Source organism: Rhinolophus sinicus, linkage group LG01, assembly GCF_036562045.2.
Source record: "Rhinolophus sinicus isolate RSC01 linkage group LG01, ASM3656204v1, whole genome shotgun sequence".
Classification (NCBI taxonomy): domain Eukaryota; kingdom Metazoa; phylum Chordata; class Mammalia; order Chiroptera; family Rhinolophidae; genus Rhinolophus; species Rhinolophus sinicus.
The window spans coordinates 50,757,919-50,782,813 of NC_133751.1; the positions used below are offsets into that span (position 1 = coordinate 50,757,919).

The 24,895-nt window shown below is 46.9% G+C and overlaps 1 protein-coding gene across 3 annotated transcripts; it reads right to left on the bottom strand.

The window, feature by feature from the left end:
• Positions 1-422: 422 nt before the first annotated feature.
• BCL6 (BCL6 transcription repressor) lies at positions 423-24,867 on the bottom strand. 3 transcript variants are annotated; one of them, XM_019752096.2, is made up of 10 exons: positions 24,751-24,867; positions 14,221-14,259; positions 12,985-13,156; positions 10,723-10,944; positions 7,913-8,884; positions 7,177-7,361; positions 5,650-5,817; positions 4,480-4,610; positions 4,228-4,365; positions 423-1,626 (listed from the first exon to the last, which is right to left on the bottom strand). In XM_019752096.2, exons 3-10 carry the CDS (start codon positions 13,143-13,145, stop codon positions 1,483-1,485), a joined length of 2,121 nt encoding a protein of 706 aa, XP_019607655.2. In that variant the 5' UTR covers positions 13,146-13,156; positions 14,221-14,259; positions 24,751-24,867; the 3' UTR covers positions 423-1,482. The 3 variants fall into 3 exon arrangements, with proteins under 3 accessions (XP_019607655.2, XP_019607653.2, XP_074185343.1); XM_019752094.2 differs by lacking the exon at positions 24,751-24,867 and adding an exon at positions 15,415-15,655; XM_074329242.1 differs by lacking the exon at positions 5,650-5,817.
• Between the last annotated feature and the right edge of the window lie 28 nt (positions 24,868-24,895).

Here is a 24,895-nt window from a genome sequence, read left to right on the forward strand (position 1 = left end):
ATCACAGAATGGGCAAATTCTCCAAGGCCCAGAGGAAGAAAAAACTCACAGGCATTTGTGTCAGACAGGATAGAACTGAAGTCATTAAAAGCTCAGCCTAGAGCTCTGAGTGAAAAAAAAAAAAAAAAAAAAACAGAAAGAGGGAACCAGCCAGAAATGGAGGTGAGAGGTCCATCCCAAATCCTCCACCGGAGCTCCTTATGACCAGAGTATGGAGTTTGCAGTCCATCCTGGTGCTGGGAGCCAAAGATGGGCCCCTGCCCAGCTACCAGCAGCAAGCCTCGGCCTTGGCCTTTCTGAGACTCCCCCAGCCAGCAGCTACTGCCCTCCATGAGCACTTCCCACTAGGTTAAGAGCAGAGGAAACCAGAGCCATTCAAGTCCCGATTCCAACACAAGGAAGGACCCCCAGAACAAGCTGACTTGACTTTTCAACATTTTATTCTTGTATTTGTACAGCTATATTTTACAACGCAGTAATGCAGTTTAGACACAGCCAAACCCTGTCTCCGGAGTAGTTATAACACAAGCATGACGCAGAATGTGATGGATGAGACAAACATTCCCAAAGAGAGCTTAGTGACAACTTCAAGTCCCTGTGTCTGCCTACACTTCAGAAAGGGATGGCACGCTCGTCCATCATTGAAAACTTCCATGAAAAAGGCACCGTAGGACACGTTGTATAGGTATATACAAACCGGAAACTAGAACAAAACTACACATTTTTCCTTCCGCAGCTTTTTTTGTTCTTTTTTTTTTAATACACACTTTGTAAATTGTAAACCTTCACTTGCAAAAAAATACAAATACACTGAGGCATTTTAGACAAAATATTTTCTTACTTATACAGATGCAATACTTAAAATATTCTCTTAAGTGCTCTTTCTCAATAAAGATTCTCAGATCCGTGTCTGCCTGCAGATACAAAATCGAGCCTTTAACACAGTTTTATATTTTTAATATATCTTTTTTAAGTTTATATATATTTATTTTATATATATATATATTTATATATTTACAACTCTGCCATATATTCCTTCACCTTTGGTTAAAAAAATTAAAGCCCTCTCTTTGATAACATACTGAAGTCTCTTCTTTTAAAAGAAAGCACATTTACATACAAAAGAAACATCTGTTCCCACAAGACATGTACATTCCTCATTTTGCAGACTAAGTCAAGTCAGAACTTTTGCATACTCCCCCACTTTGATATATAAAATGATTTTGCTTTTTGCTGACATGGTTCGCCTTACACATAGGAGAAGCAATATTATTTTCTTAATGTTTTACGGCAGTGGAGGAAGGGGAGCTGCCTTGGCTCCCAATCCCCACCCCCCTCCCCCCACCCCCCACGCCCAGCTATGATTTGCACTAGTGGATGAAAGAGGCACTACATCATGGGATGAACATTGTAAAGTGTTACAGTATCCTTTGGGTAGATTCTGAGAAGGGGCTCGAATAGACAGCATCAACACTCCATGCTTCAGCAGGCTTTGGGAAGCTCCGGGGGCAGGTCAGTGGCGGACACACGGTATTGCACCTTGGTGTTGGTGATGGCGCCGTGCTTCTGGCGCAAGTGAAGACGCAGCTGGCTTTTGTGACGGAAATGCAGGTTACACTTCTCACACTGAAGGAAAACCAGAGGCAAACTGTTAAAGATCATCAACCCAAGAAACGTGTCACTATTCAAAGACCCAGAGAAAGACATTCCCCCTGTGAGTGATTGGGCAGCTCTTCCTTCTGGATGGCCAGGCTAGGAGCCCATCCAAATCCCAGCTCCTACGAAGGGACCAGCATGCTTTGTACAAATGTCCCTCCCAGGCTCTCCATAGTGTTGCTCATGTTTTCCCCCCGGCTTGAGCTGTATTTCCCGCCTTAACTCCACAAGTTCAAGTCTCATCCAAAAATGCAGTTCAGATGCAAACTCTGATTATCAAGGCTTCCTTGAATCTCTTCAGGATGATGATAATCCCTCTTTCCTTTGAACCTCTGTAAGAGTTCTGGCCTTGTCTTATCAGGTGGGGAATGCTTTCAGGGCACTGACCACTGCTTAATAAATTTTAGCGTCTTCCTAGTATCGAGTAGAATATGCCTCTGAGGCAATTATGCATTAAATCTAAACACATTTGGACAAATGGACTAGAACAATCTGAATTCATGAAAATTCTCGAGTCTAAGATACACTTTTAAAAATGCAGTTATAGTCCCTCTTAGAATGTACACCTTAGATAAGCTAACAAGGCATTTGCAAGTAGAGCTGTTTTCTCACTTTAATTCAATAAATGGATGGTAATAATTTTAATGGAAAAGTTACTGAAAAGTAAAATGGATGACTAAAGGTAATGGGGTAATCTATATGCAATCCTGAAACAGAAAAAGGACAATTAGGTAAAAAACTAAGAATATTCCAATAAAGTATGGACTTTAGTTTATAATAACATGTCAGCGTGGGTTCATTCGCTGTGAAAAATGTATTCTACTAATGTAAGATGATTAAAACAGGAAACTAGGTGCACATGGGATCTCTCTACCGCCTTTGCAACTTTAATATAAATTTAAGGCTATTCTCAAATAAAAGGTGTAATAAAATACGTTCATACAAAGAATATGTTTTAAAGTAAAAATGGAAATAAATTTACAAAAATTAAAACTAGAATGGGTGGTGACTAGAAAGAAGTCGGTCTCGGGAGACATGGGGCCCATCACACCCATGCCACCCACTGCTGTACGTCCCAAGTGCGTCATTTCTCTCTGGGCCTTGGCTTTCCCTTCGTAAGCAACTGAGCTGATATACTCTGCAGGTCACTCTTAACTCTGACATCTTGTGCATCTGGTCTTCTAGAGAATAATTATAATAGCACATATGTATTGCACCCTCACTATGTGCCAAGCACCACTCTGAACATTTTGCAAATTTGTTAGCTTAATACAACAACTCCATGAGGTAGGTCCTATTATCCGGCTCCTTTTACAGGTGAGTAAATTAAGGTACTGAGAGGATAACTAAGGTGCCCAAGAACAAACAGGAAGGAACAAGATATTCACTCAAGGACTGACAAACAAGCAAATGAAAATAACTACATTTTATAGGTGAACATTTATGATATGGGTTAATAACCACTCATTTATTCGTTTTTGTGCCCATCACTACCAGCATCATCCCTAAAAGTGGTTTCCACACTGTAAGCAAGGGGGACTCGCTTTTCAAATTAAATGGAAACTGGGAAGGTAAATGAGGCTCCAGTCCAGTTCTGCCCTGCGGTGCCACAGAACCTCAGTGACCGAAGGAGCACAATTTAAACACTGTTTATCTGTAGCATCGGGTCAGGGCTTGACCGCGGCCTCCAAAAGGGCCAGTATCAAAGTCAGAATAAGAACTCAGATAACTCAGTTGCCCGGCCAATATCTTCCCCTCTACTGCAGAGATCAGCAAGCTATTTCTTTAAAGAACCAGATAGTAAAATTTTAGCCTTTGTAAAATAGTTTATATTCTCTGACACAACTAAACTCTGTTATTATAACGTGAAAGCACCCACAGACAATACATAAAGAAGCATGGCTGGCTTCCAATAAAACTCTTAATTTAAATTTTATGTAATTTGTACATACCACAAAATATTATTCTTTGGGTTTTTTTTTTAGATATTTAAAAATATAAAAACCATTGTTAGCTCATGGAATGATGAAAAGTTAGCCCACAAGCCTTAGTTTACCAAGTCCCTGCTCTAGAACACTAGAATTCCACCCACTGATCATGGCCTCTTGCTGCTGGCCACCTGCTCCTTCTTGAAATGACCTCTTCTTTTTTTTTCCCTATATCACCACATGCTTCAGATTCTCCTCCTACTCCTATGACTGTTCCTTCTCAAACTCCTTAGCTCCTCTTAAGTAGACATCAAGCCCAGTATAGGAGTGTGTTGCAAGCACTCAATAAGTATTTGTGGAATGAATAAATGACTCCACAATCTATGTGTGCATAGTCCAGCCCTCCTTCCTAAGGCCCAGAGCACCTAGCCCAATATCCCCATTTTAAAGATGAGCAAACTGAGACCCAGGCCAAGGTCAAGCAGGGTGTCTTTGAAAATCAGACCCAAATCCAGGTCTTATGACAATTACTTTAGTGATCATCCCACTGTGTGCTTGAAATTGGAGCAAACAGTTCTGCTGCCCCACTCTCCCACCTCCCTGCCCCTCCCAGGTCAGCCAATAGCCACAAAGGTTTCCGTACATGGTAAGGTTTCTCTCCTGTGTGGATTCGCAGGTGGCTCTTCAGAGTCTGAAGGTGCCGGAAACGAGTGCCACAGATTTCACATGGATAGGGCTTCTCGCCAGTGTGGATGAGCACGTGGGCACGGAGGTGGGCCACCTGAATGGAAGAGCAAAGTGTGAGAGGCTCTGTCTGGGTGAACTGCAGACTCCCCGGCATCCACTCATCAGCATGCCAAGGTTGAGGGATCCTTTCCTCACGCCCCCTGCTCACCTGTACAAATCTGGCTCCACAGGTTTCGCATTTGTAGGGCTTCTCTCCAGAGTGAATTCGAGTGTGTGTTTTCAGGTTGGCTGGCCGGTTGAACTGGGCCCCACAGATGTTACAACGATAGGGTTTCTCACCTATTACAGAGAGAAAGTGGAAAAGTAAAGCCATATTTAATGGAGGTCACCATAGACCCTGGCCCTGGGATTTCAAAGCAAGCTGCCCTTCCTGGAGCCACTTCAACTTTCTTTCCCTTGGAAGATGTCAAAGAGAGCATCCAGGGCCCTGCCTCCTGGCCTGCCCCCCACCCCCCACATACACACATCAGCACTCTTTGATCACAGTCAAGAAGCATGGGGGAGTAGAAACAATGCCAAGCGTAGAACAGGGAGAGAGCAGGGTCTGCGGGACTTGGACAAGTCACCCTCCTTCTCTGGGCCTCAGTTTCCCTCTTTAGAACCTGAGGGGCAAATTTAGATGACCTGGGAAGGCTCTTCTAGCTCTTTGCTTAGATGAGACTGGTTGAATAGTCAACCCACTCACACGGGAGATATGATCAGGCCGCTCTGATTTCTCTTTTTTAGAACAAACATGCTTTTCCGCTTGTGGCAACTACAGCTGGATTCCATTTGCAACAGAGGTGGGGCCTGAGTTGGAGTAGATGCTCAGACAGAGGAAACCAATAGAAGGGCTGTGCCTTCCCTCATGGAAACTTTCTGGGATAAAGGACCCATTTAAAATACCAAGAGAGAGTCAACTTTGGACAACAATCAGGTTATTAGAAGCTACCTGGTAAAGGAATGTGAGTTGATAAGGAATAAGCCCTTAGAGGAAATCAAGAGGCTTTTAGTTTTTTTCTGGCTTTACAAAAACCAAATCTACCTTGCCTCTCTCAGCCTTAGTTTTTCCCCCTCTACAGTGGGATTAACACTTCTGACACCAGCATAGTTAGAGAAGCAGGACAGAGCATCTCAGGAAAGACAAAGGATACAGGGAGGGGACAAGTCACTAAGCAAGACATGACAGGGCTAGGCCCCTCATTCAGGCCAGGATGAAGCCTGCTCCCTGCCTCACCCCACCAGGTAGCAAGGCCCCACATTACTTTCCCTGGGATCCTCTCCCCTTTCTGATCCTGGTAACCCTGGCGAGTTCAGGTGAGGTGGGGCAGGGCCATACCCGTATGGACGGTCTTGTGGCTGGCGAGGTTGCCCTTGTAGCGGAAGGAGGCCTGGCAGCGGTCACACTTGTAGGGTTTGTCACTGTGGGTCTGCAGCGTGTGCCTCTTGAGTGAGGCCTCCTCAGAGAAGCGGCAGTCACACTCATTGCAGAAGAAGGCCCCATTCTCTGTCAGAGGGTGGGAGGGGACACCAGCATGAGCACGTGGAAGGGAGGTGGGGCTCCAAGGCCCCTCTCCTCTGTGGCTACCCCCAGCGCCCCTGCCCGCCCAACATTCACAGAAACCCAGGACACAGGGCCTATGGGGATTTTATTTTTCTTAGCATTTAGAGTCTCAGTCATGAAGGAGAAAGGAAACAGATTTGAATATTAAGGTGCAGAAGGGAAGCTCAAACCAGCAGGTACCCCTACGGCCTGCACACTCTTCCTTCTCTGGAGAGCACTGAGAACTGACGCTTCTTATCGGTTCACAGTTTTATTTGCATTCATACATAGGGGCCTTGGCAAGACCCTTCATGTCCCTGAGCCTCTGTCTGTGTCTCTATCTCCAAAATCAGGATAACAAACCCCTATCCTACCTACTTCATAGGACATGATCTAACACAAAGCATTATAGGAATGTAAGATATAAATCAAATTCAATGATACTTTGAAGTCACTGAAGGAGGATTAATGACAAACATGGTCACCCTTGCCCCGATCTGGATTTCATGTCTCCCAAACACTTCTGCAAGATTGGGAGACCAAAGATGATGGTGGGAGTAGAAACAGAGACCCAGAGAGAAGGAACCAGAGTGCAGAACAAAGGCAAATGGCCAGGGGGACAGGCAGGGACAGCCCCTACCCTCCCAACTACAGGTCAACAACCCTCTGCCAAACCTCTCTGTAAATAACTACATTTTTTGTTTATATATGTCATAGTGGCTCACCCTAATTCAGTATTACTGGGCTTTATTACTACAGCCAGAGCTACGGGAAGATGAAAACTTTTTCATCTCATAAACATCAGGGATGCCAATCACAGACTTTCCAGAAACTGCAATTTAATTATTCAGTTCAATAATCTAATTCAGCAAACATTCACTGAGGACCCCTCTGTTCTAGAGACTCACCAGGATCTATGGGAAATGCAGGAATGGATCAGTTCTGATGCTTCTTCTTACAGAATGGACAGCCTAGCAGGGTGAACTAACATTTGCACAGATCCCGCACCAGAATTTTGGGTCCAGAGGGGCTGAGAAAGCTCTGGAAGTTACAGCCAGCCCCACAAGCTACCTCTGCTGGAATGAAGCTGAAAATTCTATTTGGTTATTCTCTTTTACCCCAGATTAACTCTAATACACCATCCCCTGCTTTGTCAGCCAAAGCTGCCAACAATGGGGCAATTGGCTGGTGATTTTAAGTGCCAATGGATTTCCAATAGGGAGCTTCTCCCAATCAGTGATAACAACATAAGTGAAATGGAAGCACAAACCCCATGGAGCAGAGATGGAGGCCTGGCAAGGGGATGGAGGGGAAGGAACTCACCACAGCTGGAATCCGAGTACTCAGACTGGGTCTCTCCCATCTCCTCTGGGAACGTGGGGCCCGCGGTGTGGAGGCACATCTCCGCGTGCTGCGGGGACTGAGAGCCACAGGATGTGCACTTGGGGGGGTGCAGGTAGAGCGGCGAATGGCTCTCACTGCTGCTGCGAGGTGAGCCTGTCAGGGACCTGTGGGCGGGAGGAAAGCCTCAGCATCTGGAGCAGGGAGGAGCAGTCTGCCAGCCTCTATGCCACCCCCTCCTTCCTGTGCTCATGGAGCCCATTTGCCCCTATGGGGCCGGGGCTGCAGAGTTATCCTCAGGTCTACCCCCAACAGTACACACATAGAGATCACCGATGGGGTCAACTAGCCAAAACCCCACTCCCAGATCCAGTTTCTTTCATGCAGCATTGCACTCTACAGCCTTCCTCAGTCCACGGCAAGTATGAGGAGCCCCCTATCATACTAGGACAACGGGAGCTGCCTTTGGGATTCAGGGAATGCTTTTCTACCATAGACAGGAATTCTCTCTCTTGCTATGAAAAAATATACTGAAGCTTATTTAATATCCTTCCTTACTTAGGTCAATTCAATCATTAGGCACTTAACCCACACCTCTACTAAGCTCAGCATCTCAGGCAAAAAAAAGAACACAGTCCCTGCGTCCATCAAAAGAAATGACCTCAGGACACTGCCCAGGTAACCCCTGACCCCAGGTCTGGAATGCCTCTGAAATCACCTGTTGACGATGTTATTGAGCCGGCTGGCCTGTGGGATGGTAGAGTCCTCCCCGTTGGCGCTGAGCTTAGTTGGAGACTGGAGGTCAAGGTTCTCAGGCTCCATGGGTGGCTGGCAGGCTGGTGGGGCTGTGTAGGCTCGAGGGGAAAGGCGGCCCAGCTCGGCCTGCTCAGGCCCCTCTGGTTTGGCATTCTGGTTGAGGCTGTTGAGCACAATGAACTTGTATTTCTTCCAGTTGCAGGCTTTGGGGTCGGTGGGACTCTTGGCTGGAGGGGAGCCAGAGGTCTGGAGGATGCAGGCATTCTTGCTGCTACAGGACTCCGTGGGCGAGTTGGGCTGGCAGTCAGACTTCTGGGGGCTCTGTGGACTAACCAGACCCTTCCGGTTTAGAGGCGCATTGGGGGGCTCAAAATGCAGGGCAATCTCATCCTCCGAGGAAGGCCTCTCTTCTTCCTTGCCAGCCTTGTCACAGGTGAAGTATGGGGCATTCCGGGCCGAGGGGGCAGCAGGCTTGGGGCCCTCGGCCACACTGTAGTGCATGTCACTCCGTGTGTCCTCTGGTGCTGCCTCCTTGGGTGAGTAGATGTTGTTGTGGCACATACTGGGGGATATCTCCATGGCTGGCCGGCTGTACTCCCCAGGGATTGGCCTGGCACTGTCGCAGGAAAGAGCCCGCTCCTTAGGGAAGGGGTTGGCCACAGGCATCCGGGCATCCCGCAGCTCCTCATCGGAGAAGAGAAAGCTGCTGACGGGGAGGTGGCTGTACACGGGATAAGAGGCTGGTGGTGTGGAGAGGCCACTGTACAGGCCGGGGGCGAAGGCTCTGCTCTCACACCCGGGGGCGTTCCTCAGCGGCAGGTTGTTCTCTACCACCTCACGACCCCGATAGGCCATGATGTCTTGGGGCATGAGCATCCGACTGTTCAGGAACTCTTCACGGGGAGGCTTGATGGCAGGAACCATCTCTGCTTCACTGCAGGAAAAAAAAGAGAGAAGACACCGGCCGGCCTCCAAATTAGAACTATGAAACAGACAATCTTCTAGGGGACACTGATCTATGCAACCACAGTTGTGCTTGGGTCAGTTAGACATAGGAGATATGGTTCTGGAGCAGGGAAATACTTGTCGTTACAAGGCATTTATGTTAGAGGTCTAGCAATCTAGCCCACAGTTGGGAAACAAGGCCCAGAAAAGGAAAAGAGTTATCCACACAGTCTGTGCCTGTTTAGACATGATCTTGTACATTTAAGTCATACATGTATATATAAAATATATATACATATATATGTGTGTGTATATATATAATGTATATATACACGCACATACATGTATATGTATATACAAATTCAAATATACATATATACACATACATATATATGTATACATACGTGTGTGTGTGTGTGTGTGTGTGTGTGTGAGTTTGAATCTGTAATTCTTTGGATTATTATAGAATGTAAAGCTTTCACAGCCCTTATCTCATTTCACTCACAAAATCCTGCATGGATGGGAAGTCAAGTATTATTGACTCCATTTTATACAAATGGAAACTGAGGCTCAGGGAGGGAAGAATTTATACAATGTTGGTGCCACATGTTCACAAACTGATGCCCTGTCACAGACAAACTGATGCCCTGTCAAAGAAAGGACTCGCCCTAAATGCTGACTGTAGTGGTGGGGAAGGGGACTTTGGAGAACAGGCAGCACTGCTAGTGCAGGAAGCCCTAACTCGGAAGCAGCCTGGCCCGGTTTCCAGCTGTGCCACCTAGCAGCTATGTGACTGGGAACAAGTTACTTAACCCCTCCGAGTATAGGGCCTGAGCCAGAGAAAGTACTCATAAATGATGCCAGTGATGATCTAGCCACCATTATCACCCACAGGAGACAAAGAGCTCTAGCTGCATATACTGGAAGGGACATTATGTGGGCGAAAAATAGGCCAACTCAACGTGATCACATTTAACAGAGCTAGGACCAATGAGTGACGGTTAATGGGGCCACTTTAACTTGCCATGAAAAGGAGCTATCTAACTGTCCAAGGTAGACATGGCTCCGGGAACACTGACTTACTGGCTCCTGGAGGTGTTCAAACAGAGAACGGAAAACCTTTTGTTTAAGAAGGGATGCAAGCACCCAGCGCGCAACTCAAGTGGTTTTAAAGAAGTCAAGCCCTGAGTTTCTGTTCCAGTTAGCAAAGCTCTTCACTTCTTTGGCTCTCAGATTCCTCACCTTTGAATGATGGTCATGTCTTACCAGTCCTTGAGTAGGGGGTTAGACCCAGTGAACTCAATTTAAGTCAATATATGTCCTCTCTAGTGGGAGCTGGGCAACATAAAAGATGAGTAAAGCAGCCCACAGTCTGGTAGAGGAACTAAGGCACATATGTAAATAGTTAAAATAGACGTCTAAAGGAGAACTAAAACATATATGCAAATAGATGAAATACAAGGAAGGTCTAAAGGACAGGCAGAAGGCTTTGGAACACAGAGGACGAGCTGAGGAAAGAGCTGTGTGATAATCATAACATCTGTAGAGGAGCTGGCATCAAGCTTGGCCTCGCAGAATGGGTTGGAGGAAAGGGCATATCAAGCGAATGGAAGAAAGCAAGAGGTGGGGATGCACAACACGTATCTGGATAGCAGTAAGGAGTCAAGTTGGCCTGCAGTGTAAGAGTTAAAAAGGGCAGAAGTGTGCAAAAATAGTGGAAATGTAGGTTGTGACCCATTATAGAGGGTTATTTTTTCTGTATGCATGCATTGTCGAGGGTTTCTGATTCCTTCCATTTCCAAGGCTTCCATCAGGGTGGCAGCTCACCTGGCCTTGATAAATTTCCGGCAAGTGTCCACAACATGCTCCATCTGCAGGTACATAGCTGTGGTCATCACGGCCATGATGTTGCCCTCCCGCAGATTGAGGCGAGATGTGTACATGAAGTCTAGGAGGATGCAGAACCCCTCCGGGTTGATCTCCGGATCCAGATTGATCACATTAAGGTTGCATTTCAACTGGTCTGTGAAGATGCTGTAGAATAAGCCACTGCAAAACGAACAAATGTCTCACTACAGTTGACATGTAGACTGTGTCATCATCAATTACAGTCAGCATCATGTACAGCCCCTCTTCTCTGGGCCTCGCTCCAGCACTTCCATGGCAATTAATAACAGCTGTCACTTACAAAGAGCTTACTAAATGCCAGTGAGTCATTAAGCACTTTACATACATTATCCTGTGTTCGTTACAACCTTGCAAGGTAGATTCTGTCATTCTCCCCTTTACAAATAGGGGAACTAACATCAGAGAGGTTAAGTGATTTTCTCAAAGTCCCAGAACCTTTTTTTTCCCTTTCAGTCTTAACTGTACAGATGACCAGAGTTAAATTTAGCACTCATTTGCAGTAACTATTTTAGTCTATATCTTTGGGATAAGCATTTCCCTTGTTGTTTCCTCCCATTATCCTTATTTTAAAAATCCTATTGTATTTTTTTTTTAGAACCACATTGGGTATTGATGACAAATAAATAAAATGATGCCTACATCTACATTCTACTGATTTTCTCTAACAGCCCATAGATTATCATAAGGTCAATATCCCTAGAAGACCCAAGTCCAACTCCATGGCATGCCTCCATGTTGTCTGGCAAAGGAAAGAGCAGTCAGTCAGAAGCTAGAATTCTGGGTTCGTTGTCATCTCAATTCTACTCTTTCTAAGCATGTTACCAGAAGTGAGCCCCACTTCACCCAGTAAGTAACCATGCAACACAGGGTAAGATACTTAACTTCTCTGGACCTTGGTTTCTTTATCTGCAAAGTATGAACAACAGTGTTGTGGGGGCGGAGCCCCAGAGAGTAGTTTCCAGGCTCTCGGCCTCACATAGACAGGTGCCTGGCTCAGGTAGTAAATGGCCAACTGTGATTGCATGGCCATCAGCTGTGGCTAGTTGGCCGTCAGCTGTAACCAGTGAGCCATTGGCCACTAATATAACTGCTGTGGCTACGAAGAGAGAAGGAGAAGAGAGAAAGAATGGGGGCTAGCAAGAAGATGGCGGCTGGGCTGGCAAGAGTGGATGGCGGTTTGTGGACAGTGTGGATCCAGCCTCCAGTGAGAGTATAGTGCCGCCAGAGAGAACATAGTGGTATGACTCCCCTACCTATGGCTCCGTGGGTGTTCCTTTTTGGCCTCACCATATCCTGCGTTCTTGTATGGGGAGCGGGAGCAGAGACCCTGCAGGCCTCCCTGCATGACAAATGGCGCAGCGAGCAGGGTCCCCTGCACGACAAGTGTCTACCTCACAGGGTTGTGGCAAGAATGAAAATGTAAAGGGTACAGAATGATGCCTGGTACATACTCAGCAATTGGTTAGCAGGAGCTATTACTTTTGGATCTCTATAAACCTTTGTTTTTTCCACTACTGAAAAACAGGTGCTGTTGTAGATGTTGAATACATTCTCTACTAGCAATAGAGATCCCTGCCTCTACATCGGCTCATCTATGAGTGTCTTCATTTTATCATCTATAAAATGGACATAATCATGCCATCCATAATGCAGGCCACTGTGAAGATCCAGGGAGATGATGTAATATGAAATTTCTCTGAACACTTAAAATCATTCATAAATATGAAGAAATAATAGCGGGCTCACTTTCATTAACTTTCATATATTCTGAAACACCCATGGTAATATAGCCACAGTATAAAATAAAATACAGTTACAGAACAAAAGAGCAAAAGATGTCAAACTAACTTGCTTAAAATATCTTAAAACTCTCTTTCACTTTTAAACTTTTCACTGGTGAACCGAAGTTATTCTCAATGTTTGTCCCAAAATATCCTTTCTTGACATAGTGTATGATTTCTTCTCCCTCTATTTCCACAGAACAGAAACTCTTTCTTCTCTAAAAGTGCATGCATTCATTCACTTTCTAGGATCCTACTCTGCCAGGACATATGCTGGAGGTCTGGAGACAAATGAGACGTGATCCCAAACGCAGCAAAAGGCCCACACGTTCCGCCTCGCTCACTGCCAGCGCCATCAGTCCCCTTGTATTTATCTATCTTTCCCTTCCAGACCCCTCACCTGCAGGCCATGAGGACTGTCTTATGGGCTCTAAACTGCTCACGGCTCACCACTATGACAACATCAGTCAAGATGTCACGGCTCCGGAGGCGATTAAGATTGAGAAGAACATCACTGGCATGGCGGGTGAATTGGATACAGCTGTCAGCCGGTGAGGCCATTTTGTCTTCACCTGAAAAAAGGAGTCAAAATCCTGTTAGTCCTCCAGAACCTGTTTCCTGCTTACCAGGAGTGCGAGAGCAGGTAGTTCAGCCTGTTACCACATGGAATGCAAACTGAGGTCCCTTGTGTTCGGTCTTTAAACGATTCATGGCCCATCTCTGGGCATTATTATTCATATCAATAAAATGGGGAGAATAAATTTTATCCAACAAGTTGAAATAGAAAGTCCTTTAGGGGAAAAGGGAGGGGAATGAATATTTGTTGAGTTTTTTCCCCACATACCAAATACTCTGCCAGCATTGAGGGGCAGTGAGTGTGTGACAAGGTAGAAAAACCAGGCTTTGAAGGTTAGCATGCTAGCTGTGACTTGGAGCAGACTGTTTAATGTTTCTGGGCTTTGGTTTCCCAAAATGGGAGTCGTACGTAATACCTATGTGGTTGTAACAGTTAAAGATGTCTCCCTGATCCATAGTATAGCTCCGAAATCATAGCTTTTCTCATCAGTACCTTGTTTCATTTTCCCAGTCACCATCTGTCTCTCCTATATTAGGCTTTAGAACTATCTCAGTGTACCTCGGGCACCTAGCATATTGTTGGTGCATACCGTGTTTCCCCAAAAATAAGACCTAGCCGGACCATCAGCTCTAATGCCTCTTTTGGAGCAGAGATTAATATAAGACCTGATATTGTATTATATTATATTATATATTATATTAGATCGGGTCTTATATGATATTAAAATAAGACTGGATTTTATATTAATGTTTGTTCCAAGAGACGCATTAGAGCCGATGGTCCGGCTAGGTTTTATTTTCAGGGAAACATGGTAGTAGGTGGCTACATTAATTTGAACTAAGAAATGAGCAAGAGAATGAATAATCGATCACACAACAGTGTTAAGATAGTCTAATGCAAGGGTAAAGGGTGAGGGGCTGGGAATGATGGAGAAAACATCGGCTATCCTTCATCTCATCTAATGAAAAGTGGCAAAGTTCACACAAACATTTGCATTGGCAAATTCAAAAGAAACATTTTGTCCACAAAATTTTAAAGCATATAATTCAATTTACTTACCCAATGCCTTGGTTCACAGTCCAAAATTTTGCTTAAAACCTGCAGGGAAGAGAAGAAAAGCAAACAGAAATTGATTTAATGAATTTAAGATTGTCCACTATAGTCTTATTTTAGGACACACGTGTTTAGTTTTACTTTGATAGCTGCAGCCTGCCAGCTGGTGTGGTTTTACCACAAGCTAGAAAACATTTTTCCAGCTCAGCTCTTAGGAAAACAACAGGCACCCAAAGCCATGCAATAATGCTTATACCCTGAGTACTGAGAATACTTTACATACATTAATTACATATACGTATACACATATATTTCCTTTCTCAAAGTGAAAAATGTATAGCATCCAAAAGCCCTTGAGTTTACAGGAAAGAAAAAATGTAAAGAAAAGAAAAAATTCAATATTAATGAGGATGATCCTTCAGGGGCCTAAAAACTCCAAACTTTTCAAAACCTGCTAAAATATTATCTTTCAAGTCTTTGAATGATTCCACAAGGCCAACAGGGTCAGTATCTTTATCCCAATTTCACTGGTGACAAAACTGAGACAGGGGTTCAAGTAGCTTGCTCAGGACAAACAGCCAGACAATACTTCCTGACTGTCTGAAACACAACTGAATACAGAAACTACAGAATACAACCTGAGATGGCATATCTATGCTTTTCTTAAGAATCTTTGACTTCTGTTTCAAAGTTTCCTCTTCCTTCCCTCCTGGGTCTAAGACCAGATATAGTGCCACTAACTTCCAAGTTTGTGCTTCCCTGTGCTGGTGAAAGATTTAATTGTGTGGTCTAGCTGAGAACTGGCCAGGGAACACTCATGAAACATGTACCCTCTCCAAATTGGTTTCTCTAAAACAAAATAATTTAAAGTACAGGTGTAAGACTCTCACTTATGGTTGTATGTGGGCTGCCAAACAAAACAATTATCTGAACTCTCTTCCCCGCCCCCTTTTAAAAAATCATAGTCCTTTAGAGCTATTTTCCAGGTAAAGGGGCCTGAGGCCAGGGAGGTCATGTTAGGCCACATAGATGGTGAGTGGCCCGGACCTAGGTCTTCTGGCTCAAATTCCTATCCCCTTTCCAAATCAGCCTACGTGCTGTAGAACATGCAAGAGAGCACCCTGATGTGGGTGAATCTCATTTTTAAGTTCCTTCCCCCACACAAAAATTTTGCCCCCATTCCAGGCTGCTGAGTCTTACCAAATGAGCACTCTAAAATGAGAGGTTTCCTTGAGTCTGTAACCAAACACTCTGACATTTCTCTGTGGTCCCAAGTGCCAGTCACTCAATCTCATCGGCTTCAAGGTTAGTTTGTGCATGTGAGTGAGTGGGGATAGGGGGAAGAAAATGGGGGAAGGGAGAGGACAGAAAAAGACGAAAGAACCTATTTACTCTTCTCCCCATCCTAACCCAAAATGGGCAAGAGAGATACGCTAAATTGGTGCTCACCAAAGTTCAATGATTGTCTCCTTTGAAAAAGACTGCTGAAGACATGTGAGGCTTATTTACAAACCCTCTCCTCTTCCCCCAAGAAAAAGATCCTTAAACACTTCTGGAATACCTAAGGCTGTCCTTTAGCCAGCTTCAACCACCAGCTTGCCTGTGGATTTCCAGTCACACACTTTTGGAACCACAGGAAGCCCAGATTTGCCATTTCACCTTGACAATTGGCAGTGACTCAGTCCAGATTTGGATTGAAACAAACAAAACAATTCCCTTGGGTCTACTGTCAGCCAGGCTCTGGGATGGGCATTTTTCACCCTAAACCTCTGCCTGGGTTGGCCAAAAGCAAAAGCGCATACGCTAAGGCCCATGTCCTTATTAAGTCCACTCCTTCCTAGGCTAGCCCTGTCTTAGGAGGCCCCACAACTAGTGAGTATGTGGGTTATGGTGGATGTGGGCAATGGACCTACTTCTAGATGCCATAGTTGTGGAGGCCCTGCTAGCATTTGGTTTTATTATTTTTTTTTTATTTTTTTTTTACTGACCACTCAGCTCTTTCCAGTTCATTATTGCATCTGATCCTGATAGCCCTGATTTACTGGGAAGGACACTGCGGCTCCAGGGGATAACCCTTGCCCAACATCTCAAAACTAATCCCCAGCGAGCCCTGGACAAACCTGTCTGCTAGCTTCAGCCAACTCACCAATGGCACACACAAGACTCATTCCACAGAAACAACTAAGAGAGCAGAGCTGTCCAGGAGAAACTGACAAATGGAAGGGCACCTGACCCAACCCCGCCCCAGGCGCAGTAACCAAGTGAAAGTTAAACGTTGACTTCTCCACCATCCCCCTCACACACAATTTCTCTTCTTTGGTGCTTTCCCTGTGTATTTTCAATCAGGCACCTTGAGAAGAAAGCAGATCCTTTAAAGGATTCGGAGAAGAAAAACAGAGGGACCGCCACCGAGTGAGAGAGAGAGAGAGGGAGAGAGAGAGAGAGAGAGAGAGAGAGAGAGAGAGAGAGAGAGAGAGAGAGAGAGAGAGAGAGAGATATTGAGATTAGAGAAGGGTAAGAGGCGAGGTTCAGAGCGAGAGCAAGCCAGTACAAAGACCCCATCCTTTTCCTCCCTCCTCCACTCGGCGGGCACTAGGCGGCCCATTATCTCGCTCACACACACGGGCCAATTCCAGCCCTGCGCGCCGGAGCAAGCTGGCTCAGATTTGCCCACCCTCACGATTCCGTACCTGTCTGCCAGGGACCGCCCACCCGGGGGCGTTGTGCTCGCACCGCTGCCCATCTGCCTCCAAGCCCCGCAAGGCTCGGCGGAAGCCCTATGGTATGACCGTGGCAGCCCTTAATTTGGCAGCATTCAGATAAAACTTTTCGTGCACCTCGGTAGCTAACATTGTGTGTGCCTCTCTTTCTTTCTTTTTCCTTTCTTTCTTTCTTTTTTTTTTTTTTTCCTGTTACGCCGTCAAGGCAGTGGGCAGTGAGGGGAATGGCACAGCCCTCTCATTCCCGGAACGTAGTCGATCTCAGCTCGGCGGATTTCACAGAACACTCTCTGCCTATCGCCGGCTCCAACAAGAAGTAACTTTCCAGGAAGCTGCCGGCCTCCGACGGCCGCCAAGATCGCTGCCTGCGCCGCGCGGGCGGCCGGGGATTCACCGGAGGGCGGGGGTGTGGGGGGGCACCGGGGGAGGCTCGCTGGGAATAGGCGCACTTTCCCCTAAATCCCTCGGCCGCACCGTATCCAGGGACTCTTAGAGCTCACGTAGTCCAACTTCAACAATTTTATAAAAGGGGAAAGTCAGACAACTTAGTAGCAGAACTGGTCTAGAACCCAGGATTTTGAGTCCAATCCGAGGCTCATTTCATGACTTCAAGTTGCCCGATTCCGGTTTGTTTGCCTGTGGCGTCATTTCTTTTTTCTTGGTCCCCAACCCCCCGTTTTTAAGAGGGTGGTTAGGCGAGGCATCAAGGTAAAAAAGATTAGAGTCCCTAGGGCTGAGGGTCTCCATCCAGCGCGCCCCAGCCGAGCTGGAGGAAAAACTAAACCCAAAGGCCCTTTCCGCCTACGTTGAAAAGTAGGGGAACCCAGATCGGCTGGGTTTCCGCCCTAAATCTTCAGAACAGGAGTTGCCAGTCCAAACCTGGACCGGTTTCGGGATTTCCGAATTCGATTTCTCCAAAACCTTAGACACAGGATTCAGCAGAGGCTGGGGCGCCGACCCCACCGCGCGCACGGTCGCGCTCCAAGGTTGCCTCGCTTTCTCGTGGCCTTCCTCGGAATTATAACCTCTGGGAGCCATCTCCTATTTGGTCTCAGTAGCGGGCTCAGAGAGGCGCTATCGGGGACCGGGGATGGGGGCGAGACCGGGACGGGTGCGAAAGACGTAGCGTCTAAAGTCTCAACCGGGTCCTAAAGCTGGCGGTAGCTACACAACGCGCCGCGCATCACAGAGGCGGCGGAGGCGGGGTCAAGGTCCGTTCAAAAAGACTGGGCCACTTCAGCCTCATACAGTCCACTTTGAGACTTTCTCATCCCTTCGCATAGTGGAATAAACATGAAATTTAATATGGGATGGGGTGAGAATCCAGGAAGGGAAGTAAAACTTAAATAAATGCACTTATTGGAAATGAGGAGTCCCGTGGTTCTGAGAGCTAAAATCTAACCATGTTTTACCGCTGCCTAACACTGGAGGGAGCCCTCTATCAAGGCTTGAAACCACAACCCCTAGTCGCCCCGCCCCTCCTTCCCATTGACCTAGTTTAGGCAGTCTCAGGATATGGAGACTCCTTCTGTCGTGCCCCCCCACCTCCGCCCAATCCCGGCCGGCCGTTGGATTATTGGTAATCTAATAACTCCAATACCTCGATGAGAAGTCCAAAAGAGAATGTGGAAGTGCAAAGTACTGTTTAGGGGAAGGGACCAGACATTTTAATAAGGCTGGAGCTGCCGCACTGAACCCCGTATAAGGGCTCCTACCAGAGCACTCCCTTTCTCCGCAGCATCTCAACTAAGGATCTGCTCGGATCCAGCCACAGGGGTCGGGTGGTTGGGGGGTGGAGTCAAACCGCTGAGTTGTTTTTCTTGGGGGGGTTGACACTTTTCGCTGGGGGACGGGAGGGTGGGGAGTCGACAATAGATGAAAGCGAATTTTTTTTTTTAACGCGGTGGCCTCGGCAGTCGTTTTGGGTGACCGAGGTGTTCGAGTACATTACGTCCTTACTTTCATTTATATCACGTTTCCTGCCAACAGCGCTCTTGCAAGCCTGCAAGCTTCTAGGAAATGCAATAAAATAGAAGGATGTGTTTTATCACCAAGATCCGAAGAGGAGCTGCTGAAGGGACGCTCTCCATGCGCCCAGCTCGCGACAGCCTTCCAGAAAGGGCGGGCAGACAATGCCAACAAACCACGTCCAGGAGCAAAGATATCTCGGCCATCCTGGCTGGACCCGGCTCTGCTTTTGTAAAAAGGCTGGCGGGGGAGGGGAGCGGCATGATCTCCCCAAGCAAACAATGCCTTTAAAAATCCGATCTGGACAGAAGTCAGCCAAGGTCTTTATTCCCGTTAATGAAGATGGAAGGCACTAACTGTCCTTGGAAAGCGATGAGTCAAACTTGACCGCTCTTCAAACACGTCCCCAGATTCGTTTCCAGCCCGAACAGAGGCGCATTTCTCCGACGCGGCCTCCAGCAGCTCCCGCAGTGGGAGAGGCTGAACTCGATTCCGGCGGACAAGGGTGGTGGAGACTACAGCGTCTCCCGAGGGTGTACGCGTTGGCGGTCGCTAGGGGCCGCCAGCAGGCGGACGCGCGTTTGCCATCTTAAGTTTTGAGTTCTGAGAAAGAAAACTTTACTATGAAGCTGTTGTGGCACATTCTATGAGGAGTATACTCTACCTGTCCATATGATCCACCCACATACCTGATTTCTCTCCAAACCACTAAGCAAAATTTGGAAGGAAGCGGAAGGCAGTGATTTTAGTATCCAAATGTGAGCCTGAGGTGCAGCAAGGTGCATCTCTGCATGTCAAGGGACAGGGCCTTAATCATCCCCTAAGAAAAGTGCACCCCCCAAGATCTGAGACCCCTACCCCTCAGAACAACAGTAGGCTTTTCATATCTGTTACTGAAAATCTTAGGTGATATTTTCTAAACAAATTCCTCCAAGACAGTTGGAGAACAGTTTCCAACTATAGTGACCTAAGAAGTTGAAATCATGGCTCTCTCTGTTATCCCTTTCTCTTTGATACATCAAACATCAAAGGAGCGAAGATAAACTTGCCTTTGACTTTCAATCATTGACTTGGAAACGAAAAGCTGAAAATCTGGTCCCGACTAGGTCACTAACTCACGATTAACAGCAGCCCCCCCCCCCCCGCCCCACTCAGGCTTGTTTCCTCAACTGTGAAGGGCTGTATGTCCTAGAGCCCCCATGGCATCCCTCCACTACCGACTTCCCCTCGGGAGAGACCACAGCGACAGGGAGATACTGTGAATCAAAACGGGTTATTTTATGGTTCTCTTAGTGGAGGCCGATGTTCACCGCTAAGCAACGTGGACCAGACAAGCATACTGAGGCTTTCTAATTTTCATCCATCTTACCAAAACTTTGGAGGTCAGATGTTATCCTCATTGTAGGGTGCCCTCCTTGTCAGTCCTAGTACCTGGTCGGGATATTTGGGGTCCCGAAGGTGACGCGGTCGGCTCACCGCGTAAGGCGGGGAACTCGGTCAAGACCTACCACTAGGTGGCAGACTCAGTCCATCCTAAAATCACCGCGAGGCCACTACCTTCCACACCCCGCTACTACCCACAACCTGTTTTTTTTTTCTTTTTTCTTTTTCCGTCTGTTAGGGGGAGGGGGATGCCTCCATAGGCAAAGATGGAAAACATTTAATTGACTGGCTGTAATTCCGTTCTTCCCGATGCTCACGCCTCTAGCAACCACAACACATAATTTGGAGTTGAATTCATGTATCATGTTCGTTTTTTCCAGCCCGAAATGCTGAATGTATTAGGAAGGGAAAGGGTGCTCTTATCTTTACAAAAGTAGAATGGCACTGACGGTATTTAGCAGAGCTCCCTGTCAAACACTGGTCGTCCAGCAAAGAGAGTCGAGAATAAACTCCTGATCCCCATGGAGAAAAGGGGGTCGCACCCAGGCTTACTGAGCTCGGCAAAACCGGAGTGGGGGGAGAAAGGACGAGTACGGTCTTTCTGTGGGGCCGCTGATCTAGGACCAGAAGGGGAGGGTCGAGAGGAGCCACTCTTGGCCTCCAGTGGGGCGAGGAGAAACCGGCCAGCTTTGCCACAAGGCAGCAGCCTCACTCGCATCGCTGCGGCGGCATTCCCACTTGTTGCGCAGTGCAGGAAACCGGCACGCGCCACACTATTTTGACTCCCACAGGGCTACAAACCCAGCTACAGACCAGCCTACCATTGCCCCACGCCATCCCCAAACCTCCCTCCTCTCCCTTCCATGTACACCACCATCGCCGCCAGCAAAAACTACAAGACTTCCAGTCACTACGGTTTTTTTACACCAAAATATTCCTCTTCATCTCAATGTTAGACAGGCAAAATTCAGGTGCTCTGAGACACCAAGTCCAAAAGGGAAGGGGAACTACCTCCACCTGGAGAACTCGCCTACTTAAAGCCAACTAGGCAACCTCTCTCTCTCTCTCTCTCTCTCTCTCTCTCTCTCTCTCTCCCCTCTCCTACACTCTCTCACTTCTTTGCCTATTATGATATCATCTTTATTACTCCCCACTGGAAAGATCAACTGCAAAGTTCTTGAAAAAGTCAGTTTTATCTCCCCTTCCTAGAGAAAAAAATTCTTCATAAGGTCGTTTCACAATATTTTTCAAATATTTGATTTTGCACATAAAGTTTCACCCACCGAGGGGTGGCGCTGCCGCACCACCTCCTCTGAATCTCTTAACTTTTTCTCAACAAATGGGCTGTTGAGTGTGGCTACCCAGCAGAGGAGAGAGGGAAGGAAGGATTTTGACATCTAGTCATGGCTACCATTTACTCAACCAATAACTGGAACTCTTCAAGGTCCAGCAAACAACAGTTCGAGAATTTAGAGTCCCACCCCTGTCCACTAAACCCAGAATGAATTGGACAGTCTTTTCAAGAAAGCATGGGGTAAAAAAAACCTTTCAAAACTGAGCACAGAGAAAAAGGCCAATTGGAGAATTCCAGCTTCCTCTGGCTGCCTTCTCCTTCAAGTTGCACAGCTTTCACAAACAGCTTCTAGTCTTATTGTCACTATCAACAGACCCTTGAAAACCATCCAATGCTTGGGCCTGCAGTATTGGAAAGCCTTCCAAATAGTTGGATATCGGAAACTTCTATTTATAAGTGGGGGGAGGGGATTATTTCCAATCTACAGGTTTTTATTCTGGCCTGAAGACTCAACTGCAGTCATTTTAGCAAGGGAATGCCCATCTCCTGGTGCTCTTTCCATTTCCCCTCCCCCAGGGACAAATAGCTCTTCCTCTTTTTAAAAAAATGTATATATTTTAAGCGAGAATGTGATTTCACCTCTTTCCTTTGAGCTCATGTTTGCTACCTCCAGGAATAGCGTGTGGACTAGGGCCAGATGAACTTCAACTTGGGCTGCAGATTTACGAGGTTCTGTTCCAGTGCCAAAGACTCTTGGTAGTAAATAGTGAGCAAAATAGATACCTGTCTCCTGACGAATCTTGCCAGTCCCCCTCTTTTTAAAAGTTGTTTATTAAAACCACATACACCTTGCAAAGAAAAAGGGAAACTGGCAGTCTTTCTAGAGGAAGCCGGTGGCATCGCTTAGAGCCACAAACTGTATTTCTAAACAGCCCTTTCCCTGGTTCCCTCTCTCCTGCCCCACTTTTTTTTTCGGACAGTAAAAAAAATGCATCTACTGACACTTTACTTAAAAAAAAGAGAAAGTAATGCAATACAAGATTTTCTCCTGGAAACTATAAACTGATTGAACACCAAATAAATAAAAGATTAAATCAGTTTCCGGGGAGGGCGTGGGGGGCGGGGGCGGGAATGACCAGTTCTCTGAGACAGTCAGGGACACAGTAACAACTCTAGACTTTCAGCACCCTGTTTGGGATCATTCCCCCTGCTCAGTTGTCAGGCTTCCCCCACCAATCTTAACCACTGAGAGAAGGGAATACAACATTTTTAAAAGGGGTCTTTTTTATTCTTTTTTTTTTAGTCTGTTGTGTTGTGTTTTTGTTTTCCATGGGGAAGCTTTAAAACTCATAATTGCAACACTAGTTCCATTTTCGCCCGAGTTCCAACAACACTGCATCATACAGGCAACGCAATTCACAGTTCTCAAGACATTCACCACGGTCACTACATCCGGCAGTGGGGTGGCCCCTCGCTCCCGCTGCCCTCGAGCGCAGCCGATTTCAGAGGCTCCAACTCCCTAACCGCTCCCATCCCCGGCCGCCGCCGCCGCCGCCGCCTTCTCCCATTCCTGCTCCCTCGAGGAGAGCCACAGGTTGCAAATCCAACCAACCTCGCAATCCGTTTTTGCAAAATCACTCACAAAGATCTCCCTTTCGCGCCCGTGCCCCCTCCTCCCGCGCCGGATCGCCTGGCCAGTACCACAAAGTGCCCTTCTCTCCTCCCGGGTTTTGCACGTAGGAACGCGGGCTGGGACTGTTTGTTTTCCCCTAGCCCAGTGCAAGGACCTTGGGAATATGAAGACTGACGCTGGCCACTCTTCGGCCTGCAATTGTCATTTTACAAAGCTTGCACCATGGAAAAAATAAAATAAAATGTAGGAAAGAGGGGTAACAGCCATTGGGAGCTAACACAGAATCACGCAGCATCCAAAATACAAACACCGCGAACGCCAAGAAATCCCGCCACCTTCCCGCTCGGCTGGGCTGTCCTGTGAAGGTTCCGGGAGTCCCCGCACGCTGAACAGCACCGCAGGTGCAAACGCGCACCCCTTTGCCACCCACTCCCCAAATCACTGTCCCGCCATCACCTGCTACCCTTAGGATGGGGAGAGGGAATGTGCGGGGGTTCTCCACTCCCTCGACTGCAACCAAGAAAGAATAATTTTCAAAGTATTCAACATCCCCGCCCCCAGGCAAGCTAAATCTCCCACAAAACGCAGGGGAAAGGGACACCAAAACACTTTCATCTCGTTAGGAAGATCACGGCACTGAAAGGAAAGAGTAGAAACTATACTTCATCTGGGTTTATGAAAAAAAAAAAAAAGAAACAAAAACAACAACAACAACAACAATAACGAGGAGTTCGCTTGCATTTTTCCTCCCAAATCTCGGCTCGGAGGCAGGGAATCTAAAGGACCGAGGCCGGTGGAAGGCAGCCAGCGAGGCAAGCGAGCAGGCAGCCTCCCTCATCGCCTCCCGGAGTTACCAAGAAGGACGGGAGAGGGGAAGGAAGGAGAGGCGAGGGAAAGGTGGAGGGAGGAAGGAAAGGGGAGGCTGGAGCAAGGGAGCAAAAAAGGCAGTTTGCAAGCTAGAAAAGAGGGGAAAAACACAGCCGCACGAATCCAGCGAAATCACAAGCCGTACGCAAGCAGGCAGCAGAAAGAGCGAGAGCGAGAGCGCGAGCGCGCGTCCTCTACGCGGTTAAGGGCCAGACAGCCCCCAGACTTGCGCGAATCACCCCCCAAACACTGTCTCGTCCTTTCTGCTCCGGCCGCCCCCTAACTCCCCTTCTTCCTCTCCTCCACCTCTTTTTCAAAAACCAAAACAACACAAGGGAGGGTGGCAAAAGCCTCCCCAAACCGGCCGATTCACTCAAAGACAACAAGAATTAAATAATAAATACATAAAAATCTATATCCTAGAGTGGGAGAGACGTGGGGCTAATCTTCGGCATTTATTTTTAACACCTGACAGCTAGAATAAATAAATATATACATTTATATCAATAGATACACATAGGAAACTTGGAGCCAAAGCATTTGGCAAGAGCGGAAAAAAAGAATTAAAAGGTAAAATAATGATCATGAGCAGCGGCGGCGGCAGCGGCACCAGCGGCAACAGCAGCGGCGGCGGCAGCGGCAGCAGCGGCAGCAGCAACAGCAATAATCACCTGGTGTCCGGCCTTTCCTAGAAACTTCTTGCATCACCACTTCTAAGAACCCCAGTTCTAAGAATCAACAGAGCTCAATTCTCGGAATTTGAGCTGCGGACTTTACCACTGCTACATGGCAGGGGAGGACTCGGTGTCAGCTCTC

Bases quoted from the DNA above. Each gene is read 5' to 3' on its own strand.
- BCL6 (XM_019752096.2), bottom strand. From the start codon at position 13,145: ATGGCCTCACCGGCTGACAGCTGTATCCAATTCACCCGCCATGCCAGT. The intron at 10,945-12,984 runs GTGAGGGGTCTG...TTCGTTTTGCAG, and splicing joins ACAGTCCTCATGGCCTGCAG to TGGCTTATTCTACAGCATCT. The intron at 8,885-10,722 runs GTGAGCTGCCAC...TTTTTCCTGCAG, and splicing joins CGGAAATTTATCAAGGCCAG to TGAAGCAGAGATGGTTCCTG.